The following is a 27,722-nucleotide window of genomic DNA, read 5'->3' as shown; positions in this document are numbered from 1 at the left end:
GTAGTAATTGCCATGTTAACTGAATACATCGTATCTTCCTACTGCCCAAGTATAAGACATTTCCCACGTTATAAATAGACTAACACAATGTGCATTTTCAGGATTATTTTTGATTTATCTATTTCTACTATACATTTAAGTGGTTAAGCATATGGAGAAAAATAATCTATTTGAGGAGCAAATAATATTAGCACAGTATGTCTGAATAAACAAATTGCAACACAGTATCTTTAGATAGCCATAGTGCTCAATAGTTTCTATCATCAGATATGAAGTTATTTTTTAACCTAAATACAATCTACAAATGTCATGTAGAAAGCAACCATAACACTTAATGCTCTAGGGTTTTTTTATGCTTCTTACAGTTAGGCTTTTTATAAGATTTATTATTGCAGCTATGTGCATAACCTACGGCTACCACATTCATATCTGTTTTAAGTAATTTCAAGACACAATTCTAAAAAATGCATGGTTGTACGTAATAAATAACAAATTGGTGATGGCCTCTAGGTCTTACCAATAAGAAGTATGTATTCATAAATACAAGATGTATTCATTATATGCATTCATACATTTAAGATGTACTCAACAGCACACTCTATTTTTGTCACTCACAGTTAAGGCCATCACATTTTTCCTCATCTACTTAGCCAAAATTTTAAACTGAAAGGTCTTTTTATTTTTATTTTCTTCATTACCACTGACAATGCCACCAAAAAGTTTAAATTTTTATATAATTCACAATTTTTCAGAAAGCCAAGCACAGTTACTTCCCCCTTTTGAAACTCCTAGTTGTTAAGGCAACCATTTGCTCTACGCACCTGTATGTATTTACTTTAAATCTGAAAAAAATCTGTAAAATATGGTCTATAAAAACAGTAATTTCTTTAATTATAGACCTTTACCACTTGTCTGGCTTTTCCCTTATCCCTATCTCATAATATGAGAGGTGCTGATTTCTTTTTTTTTATTCCCTCAGACTGAAGAAAGAATTCATTTAACATCATTTTACTCCATAGAACTGATTCAGATTCTGGAGGCCTAGTCTTAAAAACATTTAAAGTTTCTTTATGGGAAGGTTATGTAGTGCAGTTCCTACCCAATTAACCTTAAATGGCCACAAGTGTTGCAGTGACCTGCCATGCCAAGTGTTTGTCTGGGTTTGCCTTGGCCAGAGCTGCTTTTAACTGGTTTGAGCCAAAACAGAAGTTGTTTGGTAATGGTGTGAACTATTACTTATCCTGACTGAGCTTTTGTGCCGGTCACATGCAGGGAAGTTCTGACTAATGAGAGTAGACACTATAGTGTATAACATTAAACAGCCCTTGTTGGTTGAATCTTGGTTGTGGAAATAGGGGGTGCAAAGCAGGGTGGTGTATTCTGTAAATTCAAAACAGTAACTTGTGACTCAAAAAAGAAAAAACCAACAACACAAAAAACCCAACCGCAAACAAGCTGGCTATTTGAAGAAGTATGTAAGGATAACTGCCTAAGGAGACCCAAAGGAGAAGGGAATCCCACTAGGATCATCCTACTCCTCCAAACACTTAACTCAGGATGCTGCTAAATTCTAGTACATTCCTCCCCACTGCCCTCTGCAAGTGGAAGGCAAATGTTAATATTAGGGCACAAAAAAAACCACTGGAAAAGTGAACTTAATTCCAGGGAAAAGGAGCAGATACTAGCAAGGTTATGTCCCATCTTATCTGTATTGTTAATAAAGTTCCTCTGTGTTAATTAGACCATCTGATTGCTAGACTTAAAATGTGAATTAGACAAAGAAGAAATTCTTAGTTCTTTTTATATTGTGTTCCCTTTTGCACATGCTTAGACTGAAGGTATCACTCCACTGAAGTGTAAGTTACTCTTTATCTCTTCCTTTGGCTATGTCTGGATGACACAGCTCTCATCATCTTAGTTTCTTCAGATCACCTCTCTGAAAAGCCTCCTCAAAGAGGAAGTATTTCAAGGCCCATGATTTTAGGGACAAGGTGTTCAAAATTTCACCAATCAAAAATTTTTGAAATTCCTCCTTTAAACTTGGAATAATATCAGTTTGTTTCCCTATTTCCAAGAATTCAGTTGAGTTTTAAATAACATCAACAAATCTTCTAATTTCCATTATTATTAAATTCCTACTACAATCACCCTCTAAGGCTGATTTTGTGAACTTGCTTGTTTCATGTGATCTAATTAATTTCATCAGGTTAACTTCAGTATTTGTTCAGTAATTTACATTAATACTCAGACAAAGTTGTCATAACATCCCTCTAATTACCATTTAATTAAAATACTGGTCATGACACTTATTAAGTGTAGTTCATTTTCTTCACAAATGGGTCTCTGTAACAATCTAAACAGTTCAACTTAAAAGTCCTAAGTGACTAACAAAAGCAATAATCAAGATTTATTAGTTTAGAAGCACATCCTCATATCTCTATATTTTTCCAAGTAATTTAAAATTCAAATTTAATTGATATAATACACTATGCTTTTATATGTTTTTCCATATTTGTTAATCATTTAAAAAACCAACACAAACCCATCACCCTCTTCAGTTCCATTTAAAAAGAAAAAAAAAAACCCTATTATCTACAGAAATTAAAACAAAGACCTTAAATACCTTTCTGTATCACTAAAGTTTCTTGAAACAATTTCAAATTTCCAAGACATGGTAATTTCAACTGCTTCTCTCCTAAGCCCCAGTTATAAGTAGTGCAAGACTGCATCCCAAGACACAGTTTAGCTCAGAAGTCAGCTGTTGTCTTCTGTCATTAGCTGTCTCCATCCCATGTCAATCAACATTAATAATGTTTTCATCACAGAATTACAACTTTGTTCTGCTTTACTTTCACAATGCAGTTGTACTTTCTTATAGCTACAATAATTGAAATTGCACATACACACTAGATTATTTAACTGCAAAAATATGTCTATATGTGCATTTTTACTTTTTTTAATATTGAAAGGTGTTCCCACTTGAGGGAGTCTTTTTTTTCCCATATTAAAGAAAAAAAGTAGAGCTCTGATTTTTACGAACCATAAAGAAGCAGGTATTTTCCTGGTCATTCTCAATGTGACAAAACTAAACCACAGAAAAGTTTGTCTCCAAGGGACACTGGAGGACACTGGATTGATATAAAATATTTTTATTGTCAGTATTATGACAAGTAATTTTGAACAAGAAAAAAAATTCAAATAATATTTAGAGGAATGATATTTTTAAAAAGTGAAAATTTCTATTTCAAAATCCTCATTTTTTCCTACCTAAAAAAAGCAAAATATATTTGTTTCCCAGATTATTTCCAAAATTACATAGTATTAAATGTTAGCAATTCTATTGCAACCTGAGGTATTTTGTGATACCTGAAGTTAAAAACAGAGTAATAGAAGGATGCTATCATGGAGAGCATAGGGGAAAAGTTTGTTACCTTCCCATTACTTTTTCTTTCACTTTCATTTAAAGATTTTAGAAAATAAAATTAATTTTGATTGTTCACTGTATTCACCAAAGACTGCATCAGAAGCACTAAACTCCACAGCATGTTGTCTCGGAAACTGTAACATTTGCCTAGTCATATCACCTTGGAGGTTCCTAGAGTTTCTCTGGCACCCACTTTCTCAGGTGTTCAATCAGACTTCATTAATATTCTTGAAGTTACAAGGATTTTCAGATCAGCTACTCTCAGCTTTTGTTACTTCAGCTTAGCAGTTCACTTTTTACATGATTTGCAAGAGTATCAATATGCAAAATATTTCAGCCTAGAAGAAGGGGGAAGGAAAAAAGAAAGAGAGAGAAGAATGAGCTAGAAAGAGAGAGGGAGGAGTGGGAGAGATGGGGGCACTAAAGGAGAGAAGAGAATGGCCCTGGCAAATAGCCCTTTTTGTGTACATGGAAGGACTTTTCTACAATATCAGGAGAATCCATTAATTGCAAACGAGAAAAGATATGGCCACATACTAAAACACATAAATGTAATAATGATAACAACAACAACAAATGTATTTTGAGCTGTTGCTTAGAGAAAATAAAGACTCAGGGTTTAGACACCTTAGCACCATCTTGGAGCACTGGCCAGTCAGTACAGTATTTTTTTTTCTGATAAAATTGAATCTTTCAACATTTTGCACATGCTGCTAGTGGTTTAAATAAAAAACAAAAAAAAAAAGCTAAAGGCGAAGACAGATGCCACCGTTTTTCTTTTATTAAAGAAAAAAAGATAAAAAGCCTAGATTTAGAATTCAAGGATAAAGATGATTGTCTATTTTTTGATATGACAACACAGAAAAAAAATCCTCTCAAGATTAGAGACTGGATTTTTGCCTTAGTTTTAAGGAATGCAAATTCATACTATACATATCACTTTAATAAGAGATTTGCACCATGGGGACCAACAATGTGTTATTCTAGCATTTTTCATAGGTCATGACATACTTTATGCATAAAAATACACCACACAGGTTAAAATAAAAGGGAAAGATAAAAATCTTTAATTGAAAAATGCAAATTTTTACTTAATTTCCAGTTCTTACTTTAAATATAATGATGAAAGGGGACATATATTTCAGATAACCAACATGAATTATCAGCATAAGCAAGCCTTCTTTTAACTTATAACTCTGTTTGTGTAGTCTTTCATATAATTTTCAATTAAAAAAAGTAAAATTTAAAAAAAAAAACTATAAAAGTAAATAAAAAAAAGAACATCAATCAGAAATTTGCATAATGTCCTCTGCGGCAAAGAAACTAGATTTTAGTAAACTGTTGCTTCAGCACCAAAAAAAATACGATAAAAAACTACCAAAAGTTTGGCAATAATACAAATTACTGTGAAATTACAGGCTCATCAGTTCAGAAAAATAGTTAATGAATTTAATGCAAGGTAATTTAATGATTAGTGCTCTATCTGTGCCCCATCTTTGGAAGTAAGCATCATCATTTAGTAAGCCAGTAATAGTTTTGCCTGGGGTAAGGGGTAATTTTCTTCCCAGAGGCTCATGGTGCTGTTCTGGATAGGCAATGAAAATAGCATTGCTAAGACACTTATGTTTTATCTGTTGCTGATCAGGGCTTGCACAGAATCTAGGCCTTTGGTGTTCCTCACCACCCTAAATAATGAGGAGGCTGGGGTAGCACAAGCAGGAGGGGACACAGCTGGGACAGCTGATCCCAGCTGACCCAAGGGGTAGCCCATGCCATTTGATGTCATGTTTAGCAGTAAGAGCTGGGAGAAGGAGGGAGACAGGGACTTTCAGAGATATAGAGTTTGCATTCCCAAGTAACCATTATGAATAATGTTGCCTGCTTTCCTGGAAGTAGCTAAACATCTGCCTGACAGCGGGAAGGAAAATGAGTGCCTTGCTTTGTTTTGCTTGCATGTGCAGCTTTTGATTTACTTATTAAACTCTATCTCAGTCCATGAGTTTTCTCACTTTTTCCCTTTGGATTCCCTCCCCCATCCTGCTGCAAGGGGTGCGAGCACATGGCCATGTGGGATTTAGCTGCCTACTGGGGTTAACTGCAACAGTCAGACAAATCTAAAGCATTATAGCTTTTAGGGCATTTTCTCTGGAAATATGTTACAGAAAATGCCAACCAACAGCAAATTGAAATAAAAATCCAGCAATAAATGCAAGATACACTCTAATATAAGCAATTAATAGAAATTTCTCAGAATATGAATATATGTGATGAAAAGGCCCACTGATGTAGTTATTTTCTAGCATAACAGCACTCCCAGGAATTATTGACTTGGAGGAAAAAGAAGGGGGGAAAAGAATGTTCTCAGGGCATATGCTTGGCAATATGGAAAGCCCAGAAGTTCAGATTAGAGAAGTACAACATCTCAATCATTTATGCTTATTCTTTTGAGTGTTTCATCTGGAAACATTTTGAAAAATCTCTATACATACATACACTTAAAATTCTGACTATATTTTAAATATAGTGGTGACCTGCTTGCAGCTGTCTGACATACTGAAATAAACAAAAAAAAAATCAACTAGCTTCACTCTTCATCCAAGCAAGATACATTTTTAACCCTCTGCTCCATGCAATTCCAACAGATGAAGAAATTAGGCAATTACTGTACCATGATGTTACTTCAGTAGACAAACAGATGGGAATTTTACTTCTGTCACCCTTTCACAGGCTGATGTAGCAGGAAATGCATCTTAGTGTTTTGAAAGCTGAGATCTCCAGAGACTGCCACACACAGACCTTCACCACTGCAAGAAAATTGATGCAGTACAGCCAGGAGGGGAGCCTCCATCAGCTGAAGTTCAAGTGTAGTAAATGGAGACTAATCAGGCATGGTACATTCTCAGTGTTGTAAAATGTGTGGAGAAAAGAGACAGATTTGAAGTCAGGAATCACAGCCAGTTGCTGGAGAACACAAAAACTATGTACTATGTAAATAAGTACTATGTAAAAACTACTTTTTTACATAAAAACTATGTAAATAAGGAGGTAGATTCATTCAGAGATAAGAAAAGTATTAAGTGTCGACACAGAACTCTATATTCCTGCCACTTTTTAGAGCTCTTCAGGTCAAGATATCTTAACTGCTATTCTGTCATGTTGGGCTTTTAAATTCTACTCTTTGCCCAGAAGAATCTTCCAAAAGCACAAATTGCTTTATTATTTGTTCATTTCTTTTTGCTTTCAGTTAAAGAGATGAAGTTCAAAAATGCTTGTAATAAAATTCTAACTTAAACAAGCTTCTTTTGAGTATCATTTTTTATCCCCAAATCAAAGACAGTTACTCTCTTGTAACATATATGCTTAATGCAGAAAACAACAAAACCGACTGCAGTTAAATACACACTGAAATACTGCAAAGGACAAATCAGAGTAACAGCCACTTAGCCCAGTGTCCTGGTTTAAGCAGTAGCTAATACTTAGGGACATAGCAAAAGATGACCTTTCCACATGTAATGTATTCATATTGCCCAACAGAATAAGGTCAGAGCAGTGAAAATTCTCTGCTTCTTTATGGATAACACTATCACAAAAGGTTGGATTGCTAAATGCTTTTAATTAAATATTGTAAAGCAGAAAGAATGACCTACAATTTTATTGAACAAAATTAAAAAGTCGTGGAGTCACCTTCAAACAAAAACTTATCTGACCAGCTCTCCACTGACAAGAGGGAAATTGTAGAAAAGGATCATAAGGAATATGCCACCTTCCTTTTAATCAAATGAAACAATTAAATAGAGTAATGAATATTAAATTGACTTGTTGATTGACAACCTCATTTTTAAATCTAGGAGAATTATCAAACAGCACTAATATGTGGAGAATCAGAATATTTAGGGTGGGAAGAGACCCCTGAAGATGGCCTAGTCCCACCTGAGAACATCTAGGCCAATAGCCAAATCAGACTCAAAACCCAATATTCAAAAAGAAGCATATATACAATAAGTAAATAAATACTTTGGGACACAGAGAAGTGAAATGGAGGAAAAGCATACAATTTAATTTTCTAGGAAATTTTCTAGACTGAAGACCTATTTTCATCAATTTGGGAAAGTTAACAGAAAAGTGGAAGTTTCTCAATACCAAAAATATACACCTTCCAGAAATTACTTTAAAAGACATCCATAAAACCCAACACTAAAATACATTCTGATGGTTCTAGTTTTAAATGACCTGAGACCAACATATTTGCTTCGAAAGATTACAGAATTACAAGAAGTACTGGTAAAAAATTATTGAAAAGCTAAATTCCAGTGGCTGCATAAAAAGTTGTAATTTTTTTAACACTCTACTGCATGATATTTTTAAGATGGTCTTTATAATGTAACCTGCATTGCCTTTTAAGTACTTAGAAATACCACTTAAGATGTTATGAAAGATCAAATCTGATGCAACATTGATTTATATTTGTCCCTATAAATTTTATGAATTAAGTATATAATTCTGAATATTTAAAAATTACAAATTCCATAGTAGCATTTGAGCATTTGTTGGATTAAAAGTACATTCATGTGTGTTTAAATACACATGTACACAAAAAAATTGCACAACAAAAACAAAACAAGCAAAAAGAAAAACAACAGGAATTTAAATAAACAAACAAACCCCCAAAAACAAACAAAAAACCCACCAAAAATCAAGCCAAACCAAAAAAACCCCAAAAAACCCAAAACAACTAAACAAACCAAAATCAAAAACACACCACAAAATGTGTTCTGATGTTGTGCATCAAGGTTTTGGAAGAACTTAGTTTCTGGGGAACAACACTTGATCATTAGTAAACAACCCTCTCATATCTCCCAAAAATTATCAACAACTAGTAATAAAACAACATAGGTAGTCTATCAAAAAGAAAAACAAAAATTTCCAGTTGTCTAGGTACCATAAAGCAATCACAGGAAACCTAAGTAATTTTTCTGTGCCCATGATTATTTGAAAAGAACTTGGGTTGTGACTCAAAGTGCAGGTTGAAAAGCTTAAGAAATGTCCAATTACTTAAGGTGATTTTAGTAGGAGAGAGATGCAAATACAATTTCTATTTTCAGAAAAGAATTCCAAAGGACACTAAGGAGTACAGAGATGTAAACCTGAGATGTAACTAGACTGTAGAAATTATAATTAAGCCTAAATTCAGCTGACATATGGATAAAAATGACATACACAAAGCATTACAGCTTTTTTAAAGCAAAATCCTGCATGATAAATCCACTAATGCTTTCCAGCGAGATTAGCTGGCACAGAGATGAGAGAAATTCAGTTTAGGTATACTATTTGCAGTTCTAAAAGGGCATTTGAGGAAGCGCAAATGGAAGTTTCTTACAGAGATTAGGGACTCTTTCATAAAACACTAGGCTTTTTCTGCACGTTTGCTTAAAGTATAGTTAGTTGATGGTAAAAGTAAATGCTCAGGTCTGCCACAGGAAAAAAGTCACTAATGGACCTTTCCAGCATCTAATCTGTTTCACAGAATCACAGAATGGGTAAGCCTGGAAGGGAGCACAGTGAGGCAATCTCCTTGCTCAAGCAGGGTCATCCCAAATCACATTTCCCAGGGGGGTGTCCAGATATTTAATATTTCCAGTGAGGAAGATTCCACAAGCTCTCTGGGAAATCTGTTCCAGTGCATGGTCACTGCACATTAAAGAAGTTCTTCCTCAGGTTCAGGTGGAACTTCCTGTGCACCAATTCTTGCCCATTGCCTCTTGTTCTATTGCTTGGCACCACCAAGAAGAGCCTGGATCCATCTTCTGACACCCTCCCTTCAGATACTTATAGACATTGATGAGATCCCCTCTCCAAGCTCTTTTCTCAAGATTGAAAAAGCCCAGCTCCCTCACTCCTTTTTTGAATTTCAAACTGTTCTCTGCCCATCTCTCCAACCTTTCAAGATCCTTCTGAAGGCCTGGACTGGTGTGAGTCAGTCCTCCACGCTTTGGGCAATCAGTGAACTTGCTGAGGAGGCATCTGCCCCCTCATCCAAGTAATTGATGAATAAGTTAAACAATACTAGGCCCAGTATGGAACCTTGGAAGACACCGTTACTGAAAAACCTTCAACTAGACCCTGTGTCACTGATTATGACCCTCTGGGATCTGCCATTCAACCAGTTCTCAATCTACCTCACTGCCCACTCATGCAGTCAACAGTTCCTTATTTTGTCTAAGAGGATTTTGTGAGAGACAGTGTCAAAGCCTTGCTGAAGCCAAGGCAGACAATATCCACTGTTCTCCCCTCATTGATCCAGATAGTTGTTTCACACTGTAGCAGGCAATCTGTTTGGTCTAGCTGGATTTACCTTTAGTGAATCCATGCTGCATACTTCTAATCTAATCTGCATCTATTTGGATACAGATGGCCTTCAGAATAAAGTGCTCCATCACCTTTCCAGGGATTAAGTGAGGCTGACTGGCCAATAGTTCCCTGTGTCCTCTTTCTTGCCATTTTTTGAAGACCAGGGTGAGATTTGCTTTTTTCCAGTCCCAAGGCACCTCTCCTGATCACCATGACCTTGCAAAGATGACTGTGAGTGACCTCACTACGGTGTCCAGACGTTCTCTCATGGACGCATCCTGCCAGACCCCATGGACTTGTAGATGTCAAGTTTGCTTAGGTGTTATCTAACCTGATCCTCCTTCACCAAGGGAGAACTTTCCTTCCAAGACTCCTTCACCCTGGTCTGTGTCAGAGAACCCTGAGCGCTGGTCATGCCAATGAAGATTGATGCAAAGAAGGCATTTGATAGCTTTGCCTTCTCTACATCCCTGTTACCAGGGTCACCCTCCATTTACTAATGGGCCCACATTATCCTTTTGCTTTTCTTCTGTTATTGATGTGTTTTAAGAAGCCCTTCTTGTTGTCCTGGACATCCTTGGCTAGAATTCCAGATGAGCCTTGGCCTTTCTGGTCTCATTTCTACTTACTCAGACAATCTCTCTATATTCATTCCATGAAGCTGCTTCCATCCCTGCTTTCGTATCCTGTGTATTTCCTGTTTATGCTTCAGTTGTGACAGGAGTTTTTTATTTATTCACACATATCTTTTGCCCCTCTGTCTGATTTCTTACTTGTTAGGATGCATCATTCTTGTGCAGGGTTGGAAGTGATCCTTGGATAACCAACTCTCTTGGACCTCATTTCCCTGTGGTGCCTTTTTCCATGGGATTCTTCCAAGAACATCACCAAAAAGAGTGAAGTCATCTCTCCTGAAGTTAGTGGCTGTAATTTTACTTGCTGCCCTGCTTCCTCCTCACCCAATATTGAAATTCACATTCTCATGGTCAGTGCAGCTAAGGCTGCTCCCAACCTCCATATCTCCAAAAATGCCTTCCCAGTTCATTGTTATGAGGCTAAGCAGTACACCATTCCATGTGGGGTCCTCCAGTCTGTGTGGCAGTAACTATCAGCAATGCCTTCCAGAATCCTCCTGAGCTGTTTCTGCTCTGCCATGTCACTTGTCCAGCAGATGTCAGGGTAGTTAAATTATTGTCTGACAATATATTAGAAGATGGAAAACAAGGCAAGCAGTGAAATGACAATGATGACTGTCATTGCCATTTGCTGATGATAGCTTACCCAAAACATAAATGAGGACAACTACCTGTGAAGAAATAAAGAGAGGTCCTGCAAAAGAGAGGTCCTGCAAAACAGAGTAAGCAGTAAAATAGAAGATTAAATGCATTGTATTTTCTAGGAAAGAAAATGAAAAGGCATCAGATGAAGCTAGTGAACAAAAGGAAATACTTCTTCACTGAAATGTCCTTGTCATAAAATATTTAGAATATAAAAATTATATATGGGCTTGAGAGGAAAAAAAGACAAAATCATGAATGAAAAAGTCCATCAAGTTTTACTTACTCTAAAAACACTGGATTTAGGAAGTGTTTATGTCACAAACTGTTAGGAAGTTGGTAAACATTTGGTGGAAGTATCACTGTATAATTGCTTGTTCTTTTTTCCTTATATTGTACTTAGTTAAATCGATCTTTATTATACCTCTCTACAACTGTTCTCGTATTCTTATAATCTAGGGATTACAAACAGGAAATTTTATGTTGAATGCATTGTTTGAAAATTAGATAAAAATACTGTTAACATATTTAGATAATGCTGATTGAGTAGAGTAAAAAAAATGAATTGTGGCCAACAAAGCAGGAAGAACACAAGAGTGAAATACAAAATCAATTAATTTATTGTCATTAAGTTAACAAGGGGAAGTGCCCCAAGTTTCTGCAATGCATGCACTTTTTCTCAATATGTTCAAGTGATATCTGAAATATAAATGATCTTGAATTATAAAATTAGCAATAATTTTCAGCAGGCATTGAATCAGTACACAGAAAATTGTCCCATATGAGTAAACTGTTGGTTAGCAGTGTTGCACAAAAAGAAGAGTTTAATTTTTTAAAAAATACAAAACAGTATTTGAATTTTAGAATTTTAAGTAATCATGAGACCTACATGGATTTTTACCATTAGTGTGAGTCTCTGCATGTCATTCTTTTTGCAAATTTAAGTTAGGATACACAATGAATAGAACTGGGGGGAGAATCCAATTAAGTAAGTAATTTATATGATCTTGATGAGAAACACAGAGAACAGTGGATAGAAAGACAATGGAAATAATCAGAACAGTGAAAATATCACAAGAGAATATACACTGAGATTTATAAAACAGAACATTTCAGAAAGTAGAAATGTGTCAAAGATTTAATTCCTGATTTTGATGTGCAGAAAACAGAAAAGCTTTACTTCCCCAATCCCCAGAAAAGGAGGATTACATATGTGTAATCACATATGTAAGAAACACATCAACTGTCTTGTGAAACCCAAAACTACACAATTAAACTGTCTCAAGTCTCACTAAGGTTTAGTTATTTTTTTAATTAGCCAATAATAAGAACAGCAACTATTAAAGCTATATTTTTCTTGGTGGAATGAACATGAAGGCATATGTTTCATAGATAAGCTATTTTCACAGTTTCTCAAAGTGAGACCTTCCTGAAGTCTGTGTTATGGCAAATATATCTTATTTCACACATTTGAAATTCATGTTTCTAGACATAGTTAGGGGACTAACAATGGATTCAAATAATTCATTGTATTTTGTCACCAACAGAAAAGCAATTGTTGTTCATCATGGAAAAATATCTCCGTGCCATTTGTGACAAAAAAAACTCAGATGTGTCTGAAACTCAGTTCTTACTTCTAGGAAAACAGGATGAAATGTGGATCATGAACTCAAGACAGCTACCCCGGGCTGCACTAGTAGACCAAGCACTAAGGAACTCAAGCCATGGTGTTTGAAGCAAGATGAATGTCATGTTTTAAGCAAAATGAAATCTTCTGAAATACTGGGTGTCAGTATCCCAAAGAAATCCCATATCCTAAAATAAGATCATCAATGTTGATAATTGAACAAGCAAGTCTACTTTGCTTCAAATTCACTTTTTACCTACACTACTATCTAGCTTGGAATCTTAAATAATCCTCTACTAAAACCTATCACTGTTCTTCAGTCAATGTAACCTTCTTCAACTTTATTTTCTTTTGCAATTAGATTAGGGTATGTCTGATGTATTAATAAATATATTTTGTCCTAATAGGAGGCCGAACTATCAGTAAAACCTGTTGATTTAAGAGGCTTCAAAGAATAGAGAAAAATGAAACATACGCCAAAAGAGAAAGATTTCCCTCAGATTTGGCCACAGCACAGAAACTGAGGGTAGGATATCAGGACCTAACAGAACAAGACTGCCCTGAGGTTAGTTCAGTCTGTTTCAGAAGACTTAAATCTGACCTAAACAGAAGTTCCACTTTCCCACATGATGCTGATAGAGGATTGTTTTGTACTATGTTTACATTACTGATTTCATTCCATACAGCATTTTTTCTATTAATTTACACCAACTATTTACATTATTTTTTAATCCCACAAAATTTTTTTACAGTTTCTGTTGAAAGAATGTATAAGGAATATCTTGTATTTAATCTTTCATACACATCCAAAGTTACAAAAGGAGACGAGTATATATGAAATCTATTACACTTAAAATCCTTACACTATAAGGAATATCTTGTATTTAATCTTTCATACACATCCAAAGTTACAAAAGGAGACAAGTATATATGAAATCTATTACACTTAAAATTATTTTATAAAAATTTCCAGGAACTTTAATATTCTATTGAATCCTTCGAATTGATTCTATTGGTTCCTTCGAAGGCTCTGCCTTAAGTTTGTCTCATATTTTGTGCAGCTGTTTTTACTTAATTATAGATTAAGACCATTCAGTTCCAGTGTTTGACTATGTTGGAGATTGTTTCTCCACTACTATTTAGCTAGATACTTCTTTCCTCTTCACCATGGCTTTGAGAATAGAAGTGCTACTCTGGCAATATGGCACCATATCCTGAAATATTGAATGATCCTAAGTATTCATGCAACATGCCAACGGTTAAAATTATTAATTTGTGGTTTCTTCTCATACTACTGATATGGAAAGTCTGATAATAATCTATTATTTATTTGTTTTACTTGGTAATTATACAAACACCAAAGTCTGATCTCATATCTAAAGAAAGGATTATAGTTTTCAAATAATCCCTAAATAATATTCCAAATACTCCACTTGCAATTTCTAAATATTCCACATTTTTACTTAATAATGCTACACATATATTTGAAGCATGAAAAAGACCCAAACCAGTTTATACTACAGTGATAACAGAAAAAATATTATCTATAGTGAGGCAGTGCTTGTATTTCTGTCCTGCCTAATCCCAATATTAATTATTCTACCTTTTAAAGTAGTTTTATTTAATGTGATACTGGAAAAGGGATTTCAAAATAACCGTGAAAATTTCTTTACTTTAAAATAGTCTCACAAATATTTACATCTGTTTTTAATACTTACATATTTATAGTGTTATCCAGCTATTAAAACCATAAAGTAACTCCATATGCAACACCTCAATGTAGAAGTAGATAAAGATTTTTTATTATTTTACAAAAACTTCCTAGATTCTCTCAAATGGCAGATACATAAAAGAGGATTAACTGCTAGTTCCTGTAATAACATAAATTTAAAAGAATGAGTCAGCTAAAAACTGATAAATACAGATGTATTGAAAAAGTAATTTGTCTATTTCTATCACTAACAGTGATGTGGCATATTCAGTTCTATTCCAGCCAGAAAGGAGGTGTCCTTTTATCTTGCACTGTAAGCAAGTATACCATTTTGGGGGACAATGGGGAAAGGGCACTAGGTGATGACATCCCATAATATTTTGTTTCTCATAGTCTACTTAGGAATTGGAAAAATCTTAAAAACACCTGCCAGAATCAGACCCAAATGTCATTTAGATTTAAGAATGTCTTTATGAATTTTGATAGGATGAGGCATGGATGTCTCCAGTACCTCTAGTCAGTTGAGTCTGAGAAGCACAGAAGCAGATATTTAGGCATCAAAACTTTTTAGTAGTAAATTATTTTAGTGTAAGTCCTGTTATCAAGTAAATTATCAAGTACTTAAATCCAACATAAGAAGATCTGTAAAGTGAAACAATAAAATATATAGTACCCATATTATCTATAAGCATTTAATTGCATTTTAGTGGTTTTACTTTGAAAAAAGATAACAAGTTCCTGAGAAATGCCCATTAGAAGCTGGAGCACCAAAAGAATGCTATTCCTGATGCTATTCAATTGCATCTTATGAATTACCTCAAATGGGTGTAATTTGTGCCTTTCAAGATTGCTCCATGTTGAAAACTAAAACAAGGGCAGTGGGAATGATCAGAAGAAGATTCAGTTCAAAAATCACACTTCTGGATCTAATGTAAAATGTTAATGTAATTGTACCTTTCATGTAAGCATAAATTTACAAGACTTAAACACATAATAAATACATGCATAAATAAATACAGTATAAGCCTTAGCTAGGTGTCTGAGTAGTTGATAGTAGATAGTGGTGTTTGTGAGGTGGAAAAGGTCAAGTAACAGTAATATATTTGATCTAGCCAAGAGGTGAACAAGCAAGTTAGGTATACACTCTAAAGAATTAATGAAACAACTTAAACTGAAATTCCATTTGACCCTGACTTCTAGAAATCATCATTCTCTTAAGCATTTCTAAAAATTCTCTGAAAAGGGAAAATTCTTTGCAAATTTTTGATTCCAGTAAATAATTCAGTGTTATGTCACAGCCCTGAATGCACTGTTCTAATGCAAAAACTCAGTTTATCTCATTGGACTTTCTCTCAACTTCTAATTCATATATCTCAAAGTTAAAATTGCAGAACAGCTCCTAATCCAAAATATTACCCATTTATACATCTGTTTCCATTGCCTACCATCATTACTACAAAGGACTTAACACAGTTTTAAAAACAACAGAAATAGCAACCCCTTAAAACCTGACTTGCCCTTGATACCCTTTCCATTTTATTTTATGACCATTGCCCAATTTCTGATATGCCTAATGAACACATCCTCTCAGGGATCAAAGTGAAGGCAACTTAAATTAAAAAATTATCCCATACTCTGGATTGGCAGTGAGGTGGTGGTGAGGAATCCCACAAAATAAACCCAAACCAAAACTAAAGGAGAAAACAAAGGCAATCCCCCCCTCAGAACCACCACCACTACCACAGAATACCTATCCATTGAGTGCTTGCTGCATTCAAGTGCTATTTAGTGAACTCTCTTGTAGGGAAAGAGAGAAACAGGTACAATATCTAGGCATAAAATCATAAAGCTGATTATATGGAGTTGCTGTTGTAAATGTTCACCCTTTGTACCCTTCTACCTATTCATATTCAATTAATTTTATTCTTGTAGAACTATAGCTTCTAAGAATGAATGTAACTCATGAATAAAAGAAGACACAGTGTATAAGAATAGACAATAATCCTCTGCCTTCTGCAAACTAAAACTGGTGCAAGTAAAATTAATTTTATCAGGAAAGAATCATATAAATAAAATAATCGACAACTTGAGCTCTGGAAGTTAGAGTTTAGATCTAAAACTCATCCTTTTCCACTCAAATATGGTTCTACTTCTGTTGTATTAGCAAAATATTAAACTTGTTCATACTAATCATCATCACGCACCTTTCAACAGCCTGAATGTGGAAATCCTAGGTCTTAATGATTACCATGCAGCAAAGTACTAAGATCTTCCTATCTTAGTCCACTAGATTTGAATATCAAGAGTGCACAAGTGCACTTGTACCACACCACTATGGAGCTTTATTTTATACTACAGGAAAGTTATGAACAGAAAAAAACCCATCACATTGTGAGGGTTTTTTTGCAATATGCTCATTCACTCCATCTGCCGATTCTCAGCACTATCGGCGCCATTTCTAGTACACACAATCACTGGTTTAACTTTTGCCTCTCCTCTCTCATTTTCTGGTGAATATTAACTGGTTTTGATTCTAGACAGAAACCATGCAATTAATAAAGTTCTTGTAAGAATGACTTATATCTATGTTTAAAAGTAATATAAAAATAACAAATTTAACTAATTCTGTAATACTACTGAAACACATATATACGTATATATACATTGATCTTGTACTTCAGCTTTTTTTTTGTTTTGCTGTTCATTCATGTAAAAATTGCATGTTCTTCCAGAAATATCAAATAGCAACAGATCATTTATATAGTGCATTATGCACTTTAAGACCATAAAGAACAACATTATTAGGATTTTCTTTGTCTTGGCTCAAAACTTAGCAGTAATTCAAGTTCACTTGCAGTGTTTTTTTTTTATGTTATGATAGGCATTAATTTTCAAAAGTATGTGGGAGGTATTCATTATTATTTACACATTAATCTTTAAATAATCACAGAATTATTCAATTTTAATAGTTTTCAATATTAAATAACTAGAAATAAGACTAAAGTTATATGCCAAAACTAAATCACTGCAACAACACATCAAACAAAATGCATGCAGTTTCATGTAACAGAAGACCTTTAAGAGAAATTTTTTTGCTTTTGCTTTTTTTTACAGTTCAGCTTATATTTTTCTCTTTTTCAAACCAACAGAACTAGAAATAGAATGCATCCATTAATTTAAAGGAAAAACATTTCATAAAGTTGGCCTAATTTTTGGCACACCATTACATTTGCTTCCAATGATGTATCATACCTTTGTAGTTAACCTTGAAACCAATTGAGCCCACACTTTCATCCGTTTGAAGGTGCAACCACATCTGATTGCTCATGCTCACGATTAAGTCTGGTACAAAGCTCCCGGTTAACCTATGGATAGAAGAAAATTTCTGTAAAGCCATTAAGCATAGGTAAGGAGATTTTTTTTTTCTTTTTGTAAGAAATCTAAATAACTATCAAGCATTTTTTTAATGTTTGTTTTTAAATTCATTGCATTCAGCTCACACTAAATTAGTCATTTATTGGCTGGCCAGCCAAGACAACTCTCTCATTTCCAGTGTCTGGAAATTTGATAGTCTATAAGCTCATGCAACTACTGCTTATTTTGTATTTAAATATTTCATCTCACTTTCAGTTGCTGCTCCAGAAAGACATGAAACTTCCCTGATCCTTAACTTTATCTGAAAATCCAGTATCCATTACTCAGGTACATGAAGGCTTATCAATGGCACTAGAAGCCCAAAATGAGGCATTACAACGATTCTTTGATTTTTATGCTATGCAACTACCCACTTTGAAATGCATGCCTTGCATATTTAAAAGAAAGCTGTTATTTTTAAATAGCTGCATTATTATGAAGGTCTGTGTTCCCTACACTCTCTCACCTTCTCTCATCACCTCTTCTACAACAAAGGAAGAACAGCCTGACAAGACTCAGCTGTTGTATATTCATTTGTTAAAAAAACGAACAAACATCACAACTTTAAAAGCTTCTACTGTTACAGGATGCTGATCAACCGAAATAACTAAACTTGATTTTCTTTTTATTTTAATTTTAATATTGTTTATAAAAATGTGCAAATCAGTGCAATTCTAAATGATTGGTTGGTTCTATTTGCTGAATGAACAGTGTGGTAGCAATAAGGAAATGTTGTGAAAGCTGCAGTTTTATGTTGTATTGAATTTTTTTCCCAAAATTTTGTCTCAAATGCTGAAAAGTTTCCAGATATTTTTCATTCTTGTAAAGTGGATCACAAGCACAATACTGTATATCTGTGAAAACTGTTCATTTTTTGAAGTTCTAACCATTCTTTAAAGCTAGCTGAAACTTAAAATGGACTATTCTAAATGTATTTTACAGTTAATTTTAGTTCTTCCCCTCTGGTCTTTTTTAGCTTCCTTCTGTATTCAATAGTCTGCTGTGAGAAAAAAACATGTCTGTTTCCCACATCTGTGTTCACAGATGGAGCTACTAGAAAGACTCTTGCCAGAACTGAACAAGTAAATGCCTGGCCAAAATAACATATTAGCTGCTCATTCCTGCACTAAAGGAAAGTGTCTTCAGTGAGTTTAGTCTTTGCCAAATTAGTAGATTAACAGGATGTTTCTGAGAAACAGCACTGAAGTAGTGGCTAACAGAGTTTTGCAATTGTCACTGGTGACTTACAGTATGTATTTTGAATATGAAGGGCATTGAGAACATTAATCTCTCTGCTGTGTCAGACAGAATAATTTCTATGATAAATATCCATCAAAATGTTCAGCATTTCCATTTTCTGAAATTAATTAGAAATACTTTTTTTCATCCATAATTTTAACAAGAAATACTTTCCAGTTAAATAGTACAGGGAAAAAAAAATTGAAAATGTGTTTTCAAAAAAAAAAAAAATCAAGAGAACACAAAAATCACTTGTTGCTCCACTTTTTAAGTCCTTAGGGATCCCTGTAAAACATTTAGGAATGGGCCAGAGAGCAATAAGGTCCGGAAAAAACATTATTATATGAAGGAAGCTATTTAAGGATATAATGGAAGTCTGCAGTTGAGAATTATTCTTTCTGTCGTTCTGGGGGTTTATGTAGCTTCCTCTTCCTGGATTCTTTTTTACCCTGGATTCAGTACCTAGATTCCTCTCCTGGAAGTACATGTTCCCTTTTAAGAGCTGAATAGTGAGCACTGACAGCAGTAGAAATGTAAGTATGTGATTAGGATGTCTCCCTTCTTATTAAACAGCTTAACAGTTCAACACTCAGCAGGGTGTTTTCCACTTCTTCCTCTACAGCTCCAGAACTACTCCTCCCACATCCTAGTGACATATATTCTCTCCGAGAGAGTACACTGAAGAGTGAGTTTGAGGATATTCAGAAGATTATAACACTCTCCATTTGCTGAAGACAACCTTGTAATGTGAGATTGGACACATGCACACCCAACACAGCAAGCATAATAAAAGATTGAATTTCACGATTTGTACACTGGATTTTCAAAAGACGTGTTACAGGAACCAGTGCCTAGATGGACATTGCATTAAAAGTCACCTGCAGCAATTGTCAGACCAAGCTGCTGAAAGCAAACTTCCAAACATCCTGAAAAAGTGCTGCAACTGATATATGGAGAAGAACCCACCTCTTTTGTCCTTCTTCCCCTTTATCCCTTTTTTTTTTTTTTAGTTCCATAGAAAAGCACTAAGAATGGCTTCATATTAGTCATCTTTTCAAACAGACTAAAATCAGGTTTAAGTTAATTTGGGTGCCACGATCACCAGGCTGGAGCAGACTGTCATGTTGCTGGGTGCATGGATATACAGGCTCAGAATTACAGGCACCCAGAGAAACTTAATGGCAAATGCTGAAAAGGATTTGGAGTTTAGCTACTTCTGTGATTACCATCAGCAGAGTAGGAATAATCAGGACTGTAATTATCAATTTAGGAAGCATAATTCTATTGAAATGCCACTTAACTTCAGTTTTTGCTTCTGAACCTTCCTATCAAGCAGTGCCCAGTAAAACTAGCAGATTAAACACTTGGATAAGTTTCCTGATTAACTCTGATAAATTGGAAGATAAATGTTTTCACATTATTAACATGTAAACCAGACATATTTAAACCAATGTTCTTCAGCAATTGTACAGAGGAAAGATAATTATTTTAAGATTTAAAATCTAAAAATTAAATGATACAACAGCTGATTCATTTGCTATGCATCATATCTCAGACAAAGTCTGCATGGCTCACAGGAGAAAATATTTACATGGTTTTTACAGTACTCAATTATCTTCCATCTTCCATGTAATTTTTTAATGCATTGTAATCCTAATAACTTCACCATTGATACTTTTGATCACAGAATAATGATTCTACTGGTAAACAAAAATAATATATTTGTGGTTTATTGTATAATGTTACTTAATACTAAACCCCCATAAATTAATGGAGATTTTTTTTTTTTCTTTTCCAGGATCTTCATAGCAATAATTCTTTAAAATCATTTACCTAGTTATTTACAGAACAGATTCTCTTATTGTGTGTTAACATTTGACAATTCTAATTAACATTTTTAATTTAAAAAAAATTACTCAGGATTCCTTATATTTCTGACAATTTTAATAGTTTAATTCCATCATATCTCCCCAGCTTAAGGTACATCATCAGAAATACTTCTATGAAATTTTAAAATCTTCAATGAAATACAGTCAGGGCAGACTGTTCTACCACATTACTCAAAATTCAAAATTTTATTGGACTTTTGCCTTAATGAATTACTGTAATTCAGTAACAATACTTTAGTTAACTTTAATAAGAACTTATGAATTGGCACTTAATAAAGCTTCTTTCCACATGAGAGAATATTCCATATAGTTTAAGAATCTAAGAATAGCTAAAAATGAATTCTAGCATTCTCAGCAATATGTTTTGATTGATTAGTACTGCTTAAAAGGTAGAAATTATAGTACTTCCACATGTCTCAAATTTATGAGTGGTAGCAATTAACTCATCTACAATCCACCAAGAGACTGCGTTATCCTAAAGCAATTACACCATCATTACCTGGCCAAATGCTGGTCTTCTCATGGATAATAATCCTAGAATCAGTATTTAGGTTGGAAAAGACCCTTAAGATCATCAAGTACAATGGTTAAACCAACACTGCCTAGTCCCCCACTAAACCATGTCCTTAAACATTTCATCTACACATCTGAACACCTCCGGGGATGCTGACTCCTACACCACCCTGGGCAGTCTCTTCCAGTACTTGACACTGGAACAATGTCCAATTCTTCTGAAATTAGTCAGATAAAAAAAAGCCAAAGACAGTGTTTCTCCCTGATAAGCAAGAGGGGAGAACTGGTTGCAACAGATATGGAGAAGGCTGAGGTACTTCAGTGTGTTCTTTGCCTCAGTCTTCACTGGATGTTAGGCCTCCCATTTCTCTCAAGTCCTCGATTCTCTACATGGGATTTGGAGGAGAGAGGTCACTCACACTGTAAGCAAAGAGCAGGTTCAAAACCACCTGATGAAACTGAACAGTCACAAGTCTACAGGGCCTGATGACATGCATCCCAGGATCATAAGGAAACTAGCTGATGTTGTCAGGTCACTCTCCATCACTCAAAAAGTCATGGCAGTCATGTGATTGCAGGAAGGAGGAAAACATCACTCCTGAGAGAAGGAAGATCCAGGGAACCACAGACTTGAGAGCTTCAGCTCTGTGTTTACCCTCCAGCAGATCAACACTCCTGTCCAACTTGGTGTCATCTGCAAACTGACTGAGGGTGCACTCAAACCCCTTGTCCAGACCATTGATAAAGATATTAAACAAAATAGAACAAAACAGAAAGGACAGAATGATTACAAAACCAATTAAAAATAGAAGGTTAGATAATCAATCCTCTGGAGGATAAATTTAAAGGGGAATTCATTAGAAAAATCTGTAAATCTTAGAAAATATGTATGTTCTGTTCGAAGTTTTGCAATTGCTAATATTAACGAGGTAAAATTAGGACAGAAAAAGAGGCAAACCTTGGGTTTAGTTTACTGAAACAAAACGTATCATTGTCATGGTGAATAATGGAAAATGACAGTATGTAAAATTGTTTAAATACATTTCCAATAAATATACTGCAGGCAATATCATTCTAAAGAATCCTAATTTTTTATTATTTTGTTTTATGATTAAATATATTTTGCACTAAACTTGTATCACATTCTTATCTGTGTTTCAATTATTAACTTATTTGAACTAATTATAACATCAGGTATTTGCTGAAACATCAGTTTATTTAAAATTAATAGCTAAATATTATCTGGTCTTTAAAAAATATTTTCTAAATAGCAGATAATCTCTACAAGCAAATTATTTTTTTAAGCAATACATCACTCTTTTTTTAAGCAAAATTGACTCAGATTTGAAAAAGTAAATGCAATGTACTTTCAAAGATATTAATTTCTGATATATGATACTTATTTATTCAGACTAGAACTAGAATTACATAAAACAATGTATTACAAGGCCTAATTTCAGTGTTTTGCATATGTTCAAGTGACTGTGCAACAGAGTCACTGACTTATAATACTGTCTTGAAAATTTCACAAATTAATAAAATTCTGTATTTGTCTTCTTGAGACAATTGTTAGTATTATTGCCAGAAGCCAAGTATTTGAGAAGTATGGATTTTGAAGTTAATCATTGATTGTTAAGAATATTATGTATCTATAAATCTAGGATCACACATTCTAAAAAATGTCTGTGAATGATAAAAATCTATTCAAAACTCAATGCTGGTTTGCAATATATGGTTTAGGTTATACCCTATTCATCCTTTCTCTTTAGGAATTTTCCTCACTACGTTAACTTGCTCTTCTGAGTCATCTATAATAGTCAACAAGCAAATTAGGATCAACATGCTACAGTACATCTTTTGTCATGCAAACCTTGCTAGGAGACTGAAAAATTTGCGCACAAGTTGTCCATATATCTTTTTTAATTATTTTCTTATACACTTTTAATTTGAGAACACACAAAGGGAGGGCAATAGTTTCTATAATTTTCATGTCTACACATAAATGCCCACCCATGCCTTTCAAATTTCTGATTTGAGCTCATCTTTTTCTATTGTGATGTCTAGGCCACCTGTCTCTGACTTCAGAACAGTAAATACAGCAATATCTTTAAACTGCCACTTTTAGTAATTTTAGAGGCTCAGCTAGTTTTTGTTCAGATCTACGTGATTCTAATAATTACTTAATCTTATCAAAACACATGAACGACGTACTTCAATGTACACAAACTGTAAATGTAAAAGACTTACACTTGAAGTACAGTTTTAGGATCACCCACTTCTCCTCCATCACCAATTGTTAGTGTGTCATAGCCAATCTCCAGATCAAATTCTTCAAAATTTATCTGAATAACCTACAAAATAAAATAAGTAAACATATATTAGAAATAAATAAATAAATATACTTGAGAGATGAGTCTGTAAATTAAGCTTTTCAGCAGTGTAAATAAAAGTGATCTTTCAATTAACAATTGCACATAAGTTTAGCATATTTCACAATAAATTAGTGTAATTAACCCCAAAGTTTTGGTCCATGAAATGTGAATTATAATAACTTTTAGGTATCATCACTCTGCTGACCTCCTCAAAGCACCATGATTCCACTTATTTATGTAGTTGTTACGTGTTTATTTCAATTGTGGGTAATCACACTACATTTTGATTACTATATACTGAAAGGGCAAGATAACTAATTGCATTTTGTGCAATACCACTGTCTTCAAATACCAACTAAATAATTGTACATCACTGAGTAAATGCACTGAAGGTGAAGAATATAATTTACTTCTGACATCTATAATCTGTCTCAAGAAGGATAAAGAGGAATCAAAGGTAAAAGTAATTTTCTTAATTCATGAAGTTGAGCAAAATATAACTATTAGAATCATGGCCATTTTTAATATCCTGTAAATTAGACCACTCTATGCATATTTCTGCTGAAAGATAAAAGTTTCAGCACCATTTTAAGAAAATGATGAATTTTTTACAAGGGAAGGGAAGGGAAGGGAAGGGAAGGGAAGGGAAGGGAAGGGAAGGGAAGGGAAGGGAAGGGAAGGGAAGGGAAGGGAAGGGAAGGGAAGGGAAGGGAAGGGAAGGGAAGGGAGGGGAAGGGAAGGGAAGGGAAGGGAAGGGAAGGGAAGGGAAGGGAAGGGAAGGGAAGGGAAGGGAAGGGAAGGGAAGGGAAGGGAAGGGAAGGGAAGGGAAGGGAAGGGAAGGGAAGGGAAGGGAAGGGAAGGGAAGGGAAGGGAAGGGAAGGGAAGGGAAGGGAAGGGAAGGGAAGGGAAGGGAAGGGAAGGGAAGGGAAGGGAAGGGAAGGGAAGGGAAGGGAAGGGAAGGGAAGGGAAGGGAAGGGAAGGGAAGGGAAGGGAAGGGAAGGGAAGGGAAGGGAAGGGAAGGGAAGGGAAGGGAAGGGAAGGGAAGGGAAGGGAAGGGAAGGGACATAATTTCCACTCATGTATTAATCATGGTAACTCTGTCTTTAGTTCCTCAAAACTTCATATGGATAAAAATGACAGAATACTTATATGTAGGAATTTTAATACAGTAATAAATCATATTTTATTATAGTTATAATTGAGAACTGATAGCATTTGTGTTTAAAGATGTGGATGCCATTCTGATGGATTATTATCATGTCCTTGAAAGCTCATATTCCTTTGTTACACTGGGGTTCTGGTAATTGAAGGACATGTTTCTACAAGCAAAGCCAGTACAGGCAAGTTGGAAACCTGGCATATGTACCAAGGATCGCAATTTATTCCAGGTATTGCAATTTGTTCCAAAGGGAGGAGAAACACTTTCATTTAGAGGTGTAAGTGGTGATATAAGTACACTGAAGAACAGCCAGTTTCGCATATTCACATATATGAACACATGTGTATACATTTATGTGTGTGTACATGTATATGTGCCATACCCCAGGGACTGCAGTCAAATGCAGAGTTAAAAGGACACAGATGGAAAGGACATAGAAAATTGTGTAGGCAAGCAGCTGATTTGATCTAATTGAGTAAAGAGGAGAAAACCACACATAAATCTTCCTAATCTTCTTAGTTTAAAAAAATATTCTTAGTATTTTGTACTGTTATAGCCACGAAATTTGTAATACTAAAGATAAGAATTTAAACTGAAATCCGTAACTACATTTAAGGCTGACCCATACTTCATTCAGTACTTAAAAAACAACCAAACAAAAACAAAAACCCCCAAACCAACCAACCAAAAAAGTCATTATTTTTGGTCCACTTTTAAATTCTGTGCAACAAGATACACAGTTACATCAGAAGACTCCACAATAAAACATGGGCAAATAGTGTCAGTATTGAATTCAACTTGAAAGCATATTTCATTTATTAACAGTAAAATACATTTTGAAAAAATATTGCAGCAAAACCATCAATACCATAATAAGAAAAAAAGGAAGATAGTATTAAAATTGTATAACTAATTCATTACCAGAAATCTTAATCCTGTTTTCCATTAAACACATGAAGAAATCTAATCTCATTATCAGATTTTTTTTTTGGTAAGTGCAATGGTAATATTTTTTCAAATTAATATCCTTGTAGATATTTTATACTTGTTGAGTACCACCAAATTGGCATGAGTCTCTTAGTAACTGAAGTACTTGTTTTCATAAGTTGAGTCAGAAAGCTAAAACAGATTTTCTTTAGCACAATCAACATGTGATGTACATTTAATCAGAGAGGAAGATAGAGGGTAAGGAAAATATAAGTTTCAAGGCATGTTGTTTGGTTTTTTTAATTAGGAATGACAAATATAAAGGTAAGAAAACTCCCTGAAAAATATCTGTCTCATTAAGGAATATTGTGGAACATGGAAAAATAATAAAAATTTATTTTTTTGTTCAAAGCATAAGCTTCAGCTTCAATCTTTGTACTAGGCTTCACCTTCAAGCTTTCCACTTGTCTCTAGTGAATCTCCAAATTACTGATGATTCTCTTGTAATCTAGGTGCTCTGATATAATCTCGTACTTTTCTACAATCTGAAATTCTTTTCTGTGATAAAGAAAGCTTTTTTTAAATTTTTAATCAAAAGAGATGTACATTTGAAAAGTTTAAAATTTGTTTTTTCTCCATTAATATTCTTCAGAAAAGGATGTTTAATTACAAGATTTTTGTCTCACTCTCTGTAACTCACCTAAAACTGTGATAATGGGATAGGTATGGCATCAAAAACTGTAGTTCTCTAAAGCCACAAGAGCATAGATTAGTCTACATTTATCTTCTATCATATTCCGTGAAATAGTCACATTTTTAAGACAATAAGTAGCAATGATCTCATTAATAACTTCAAAAACGTTAGAACATATAAAAATAAAATTTGTTATAGCAACACGCTAAAAATAATTTGAAATATTAGCATTTGATAATCTTATTCTTCTGAGTCTTTTACCAGGATTTCTTCTTTGAAGTTTCTGATTCAATTAAAAATTAGAAAATGCTTCATCTTTGTGCAAAACTGACACTAGCAAATCAAAATCAGAAAGAGCAGTCACCAAATAGGAGCATAGTAAAAAGTAAAATATTCTTCCTTGAGACAGTAAATCATTTTGTTTACCATGCACACCCCTGCTGGAAGAGAGTTAAAACTGGTTGCTAATGGCTACTCCAAACATTCTATAGTCTCAATGAAATATTTCATAACTCCAGGTCATTAAAAGGTAAATGACCTGTATGTAACAGTTAATACACAACCCATTTCAAACTTAGGTTTAACATAACTTTACATGATTTACAGGACAAACTTTAGAATTGGTAAACTTGCCATTTATTTAATAAATGTGCTTGTCAGCTGATATTGAAGACATTTTGTTTTAAGGGAATTTGCACAAATTGAGCAAAAGTAAAGTACAGAACCAGCAGAGCTGTCAATACCCAACAGGAAACTAATTTACTGCACATGGGCTGTACTAGCCTTTACATGTTCCTACTGTAAAAATAAACCCTGTGTATTTGGAAATTCATCTTTTCACATGCAACGTACACACACAGTGTACAATACAAAATGTACTTCAAATCCTTCCAAATATGCCAAGCAAGAAAATAAGAAGTCTTGAGGCTATGTTTTCAGAGTCCTTGTTTTACAACGTCAGCTTTAGTTTGATCACACTCCAAGTCAGTTGGACTTGTGGTGCTTATTATATTGACTATTCCCTTCAGAATACTGAAAAGGTTTTTTGATGATATCAACACTTAAAATTGATTGTGATGGAACCTTTAGAAAATAAAATTTGAAATTTTGGGAAAGATGAGTAATTAA

The 27,722-nt window shown here is 34.3% G+C and overlaps 1 protein-coding gene across 3 annotated transcripts in view; it reads right to left on the bottom strand.

Moving 5' to 3' along the window:
* The window catches only part of CSMD3 (CUB and Sushi multiple domains 3), a 572,913-nt gene that overhangs the window by 268,852 nt on the left and 276,339 nt on the right, over positions 1-27,722 (bottom strand). For all 3 annotated transcript variants that reach the window (XM_005516952.3, XM_005516953.3, XM_088051522.1), the window contains 2 exons: positions 23,690-23,793; positions 17,640-17,752 (listed from right to left, as the gene is read on the bottom strand). In XM_005516952.3, coding sequence (XP_005517009.1) covers positions 17,640-17,752; positions 23,690-23,793 — 217 coding nt within the window. The remainder of the gene's footprint in view (positions 1-17,639; positions 17,753-23,689; positions 23,794-27,722) is intronic.

Source organism: Pseudopodoces humilis, chromosome 1 (genome assembly GCF_049639895.1).
Source record: "Pseudopodoces humilis isolate 2021_Gansu_Grassland_sample_001 chromosome 1, ASM4963989v1, whole genome shotgun sequence".
Classification (NCBI taxonomy): domain Eukaryota; kingdom Metazoa; phylum Chordata; class Aves; order Passeriformes; family Paridae; genus Pseudopodoces; species Pseudopodoces humilis.
This window is presented reverse-complemented; position numbering and strand designations above follow the sequence as displayed.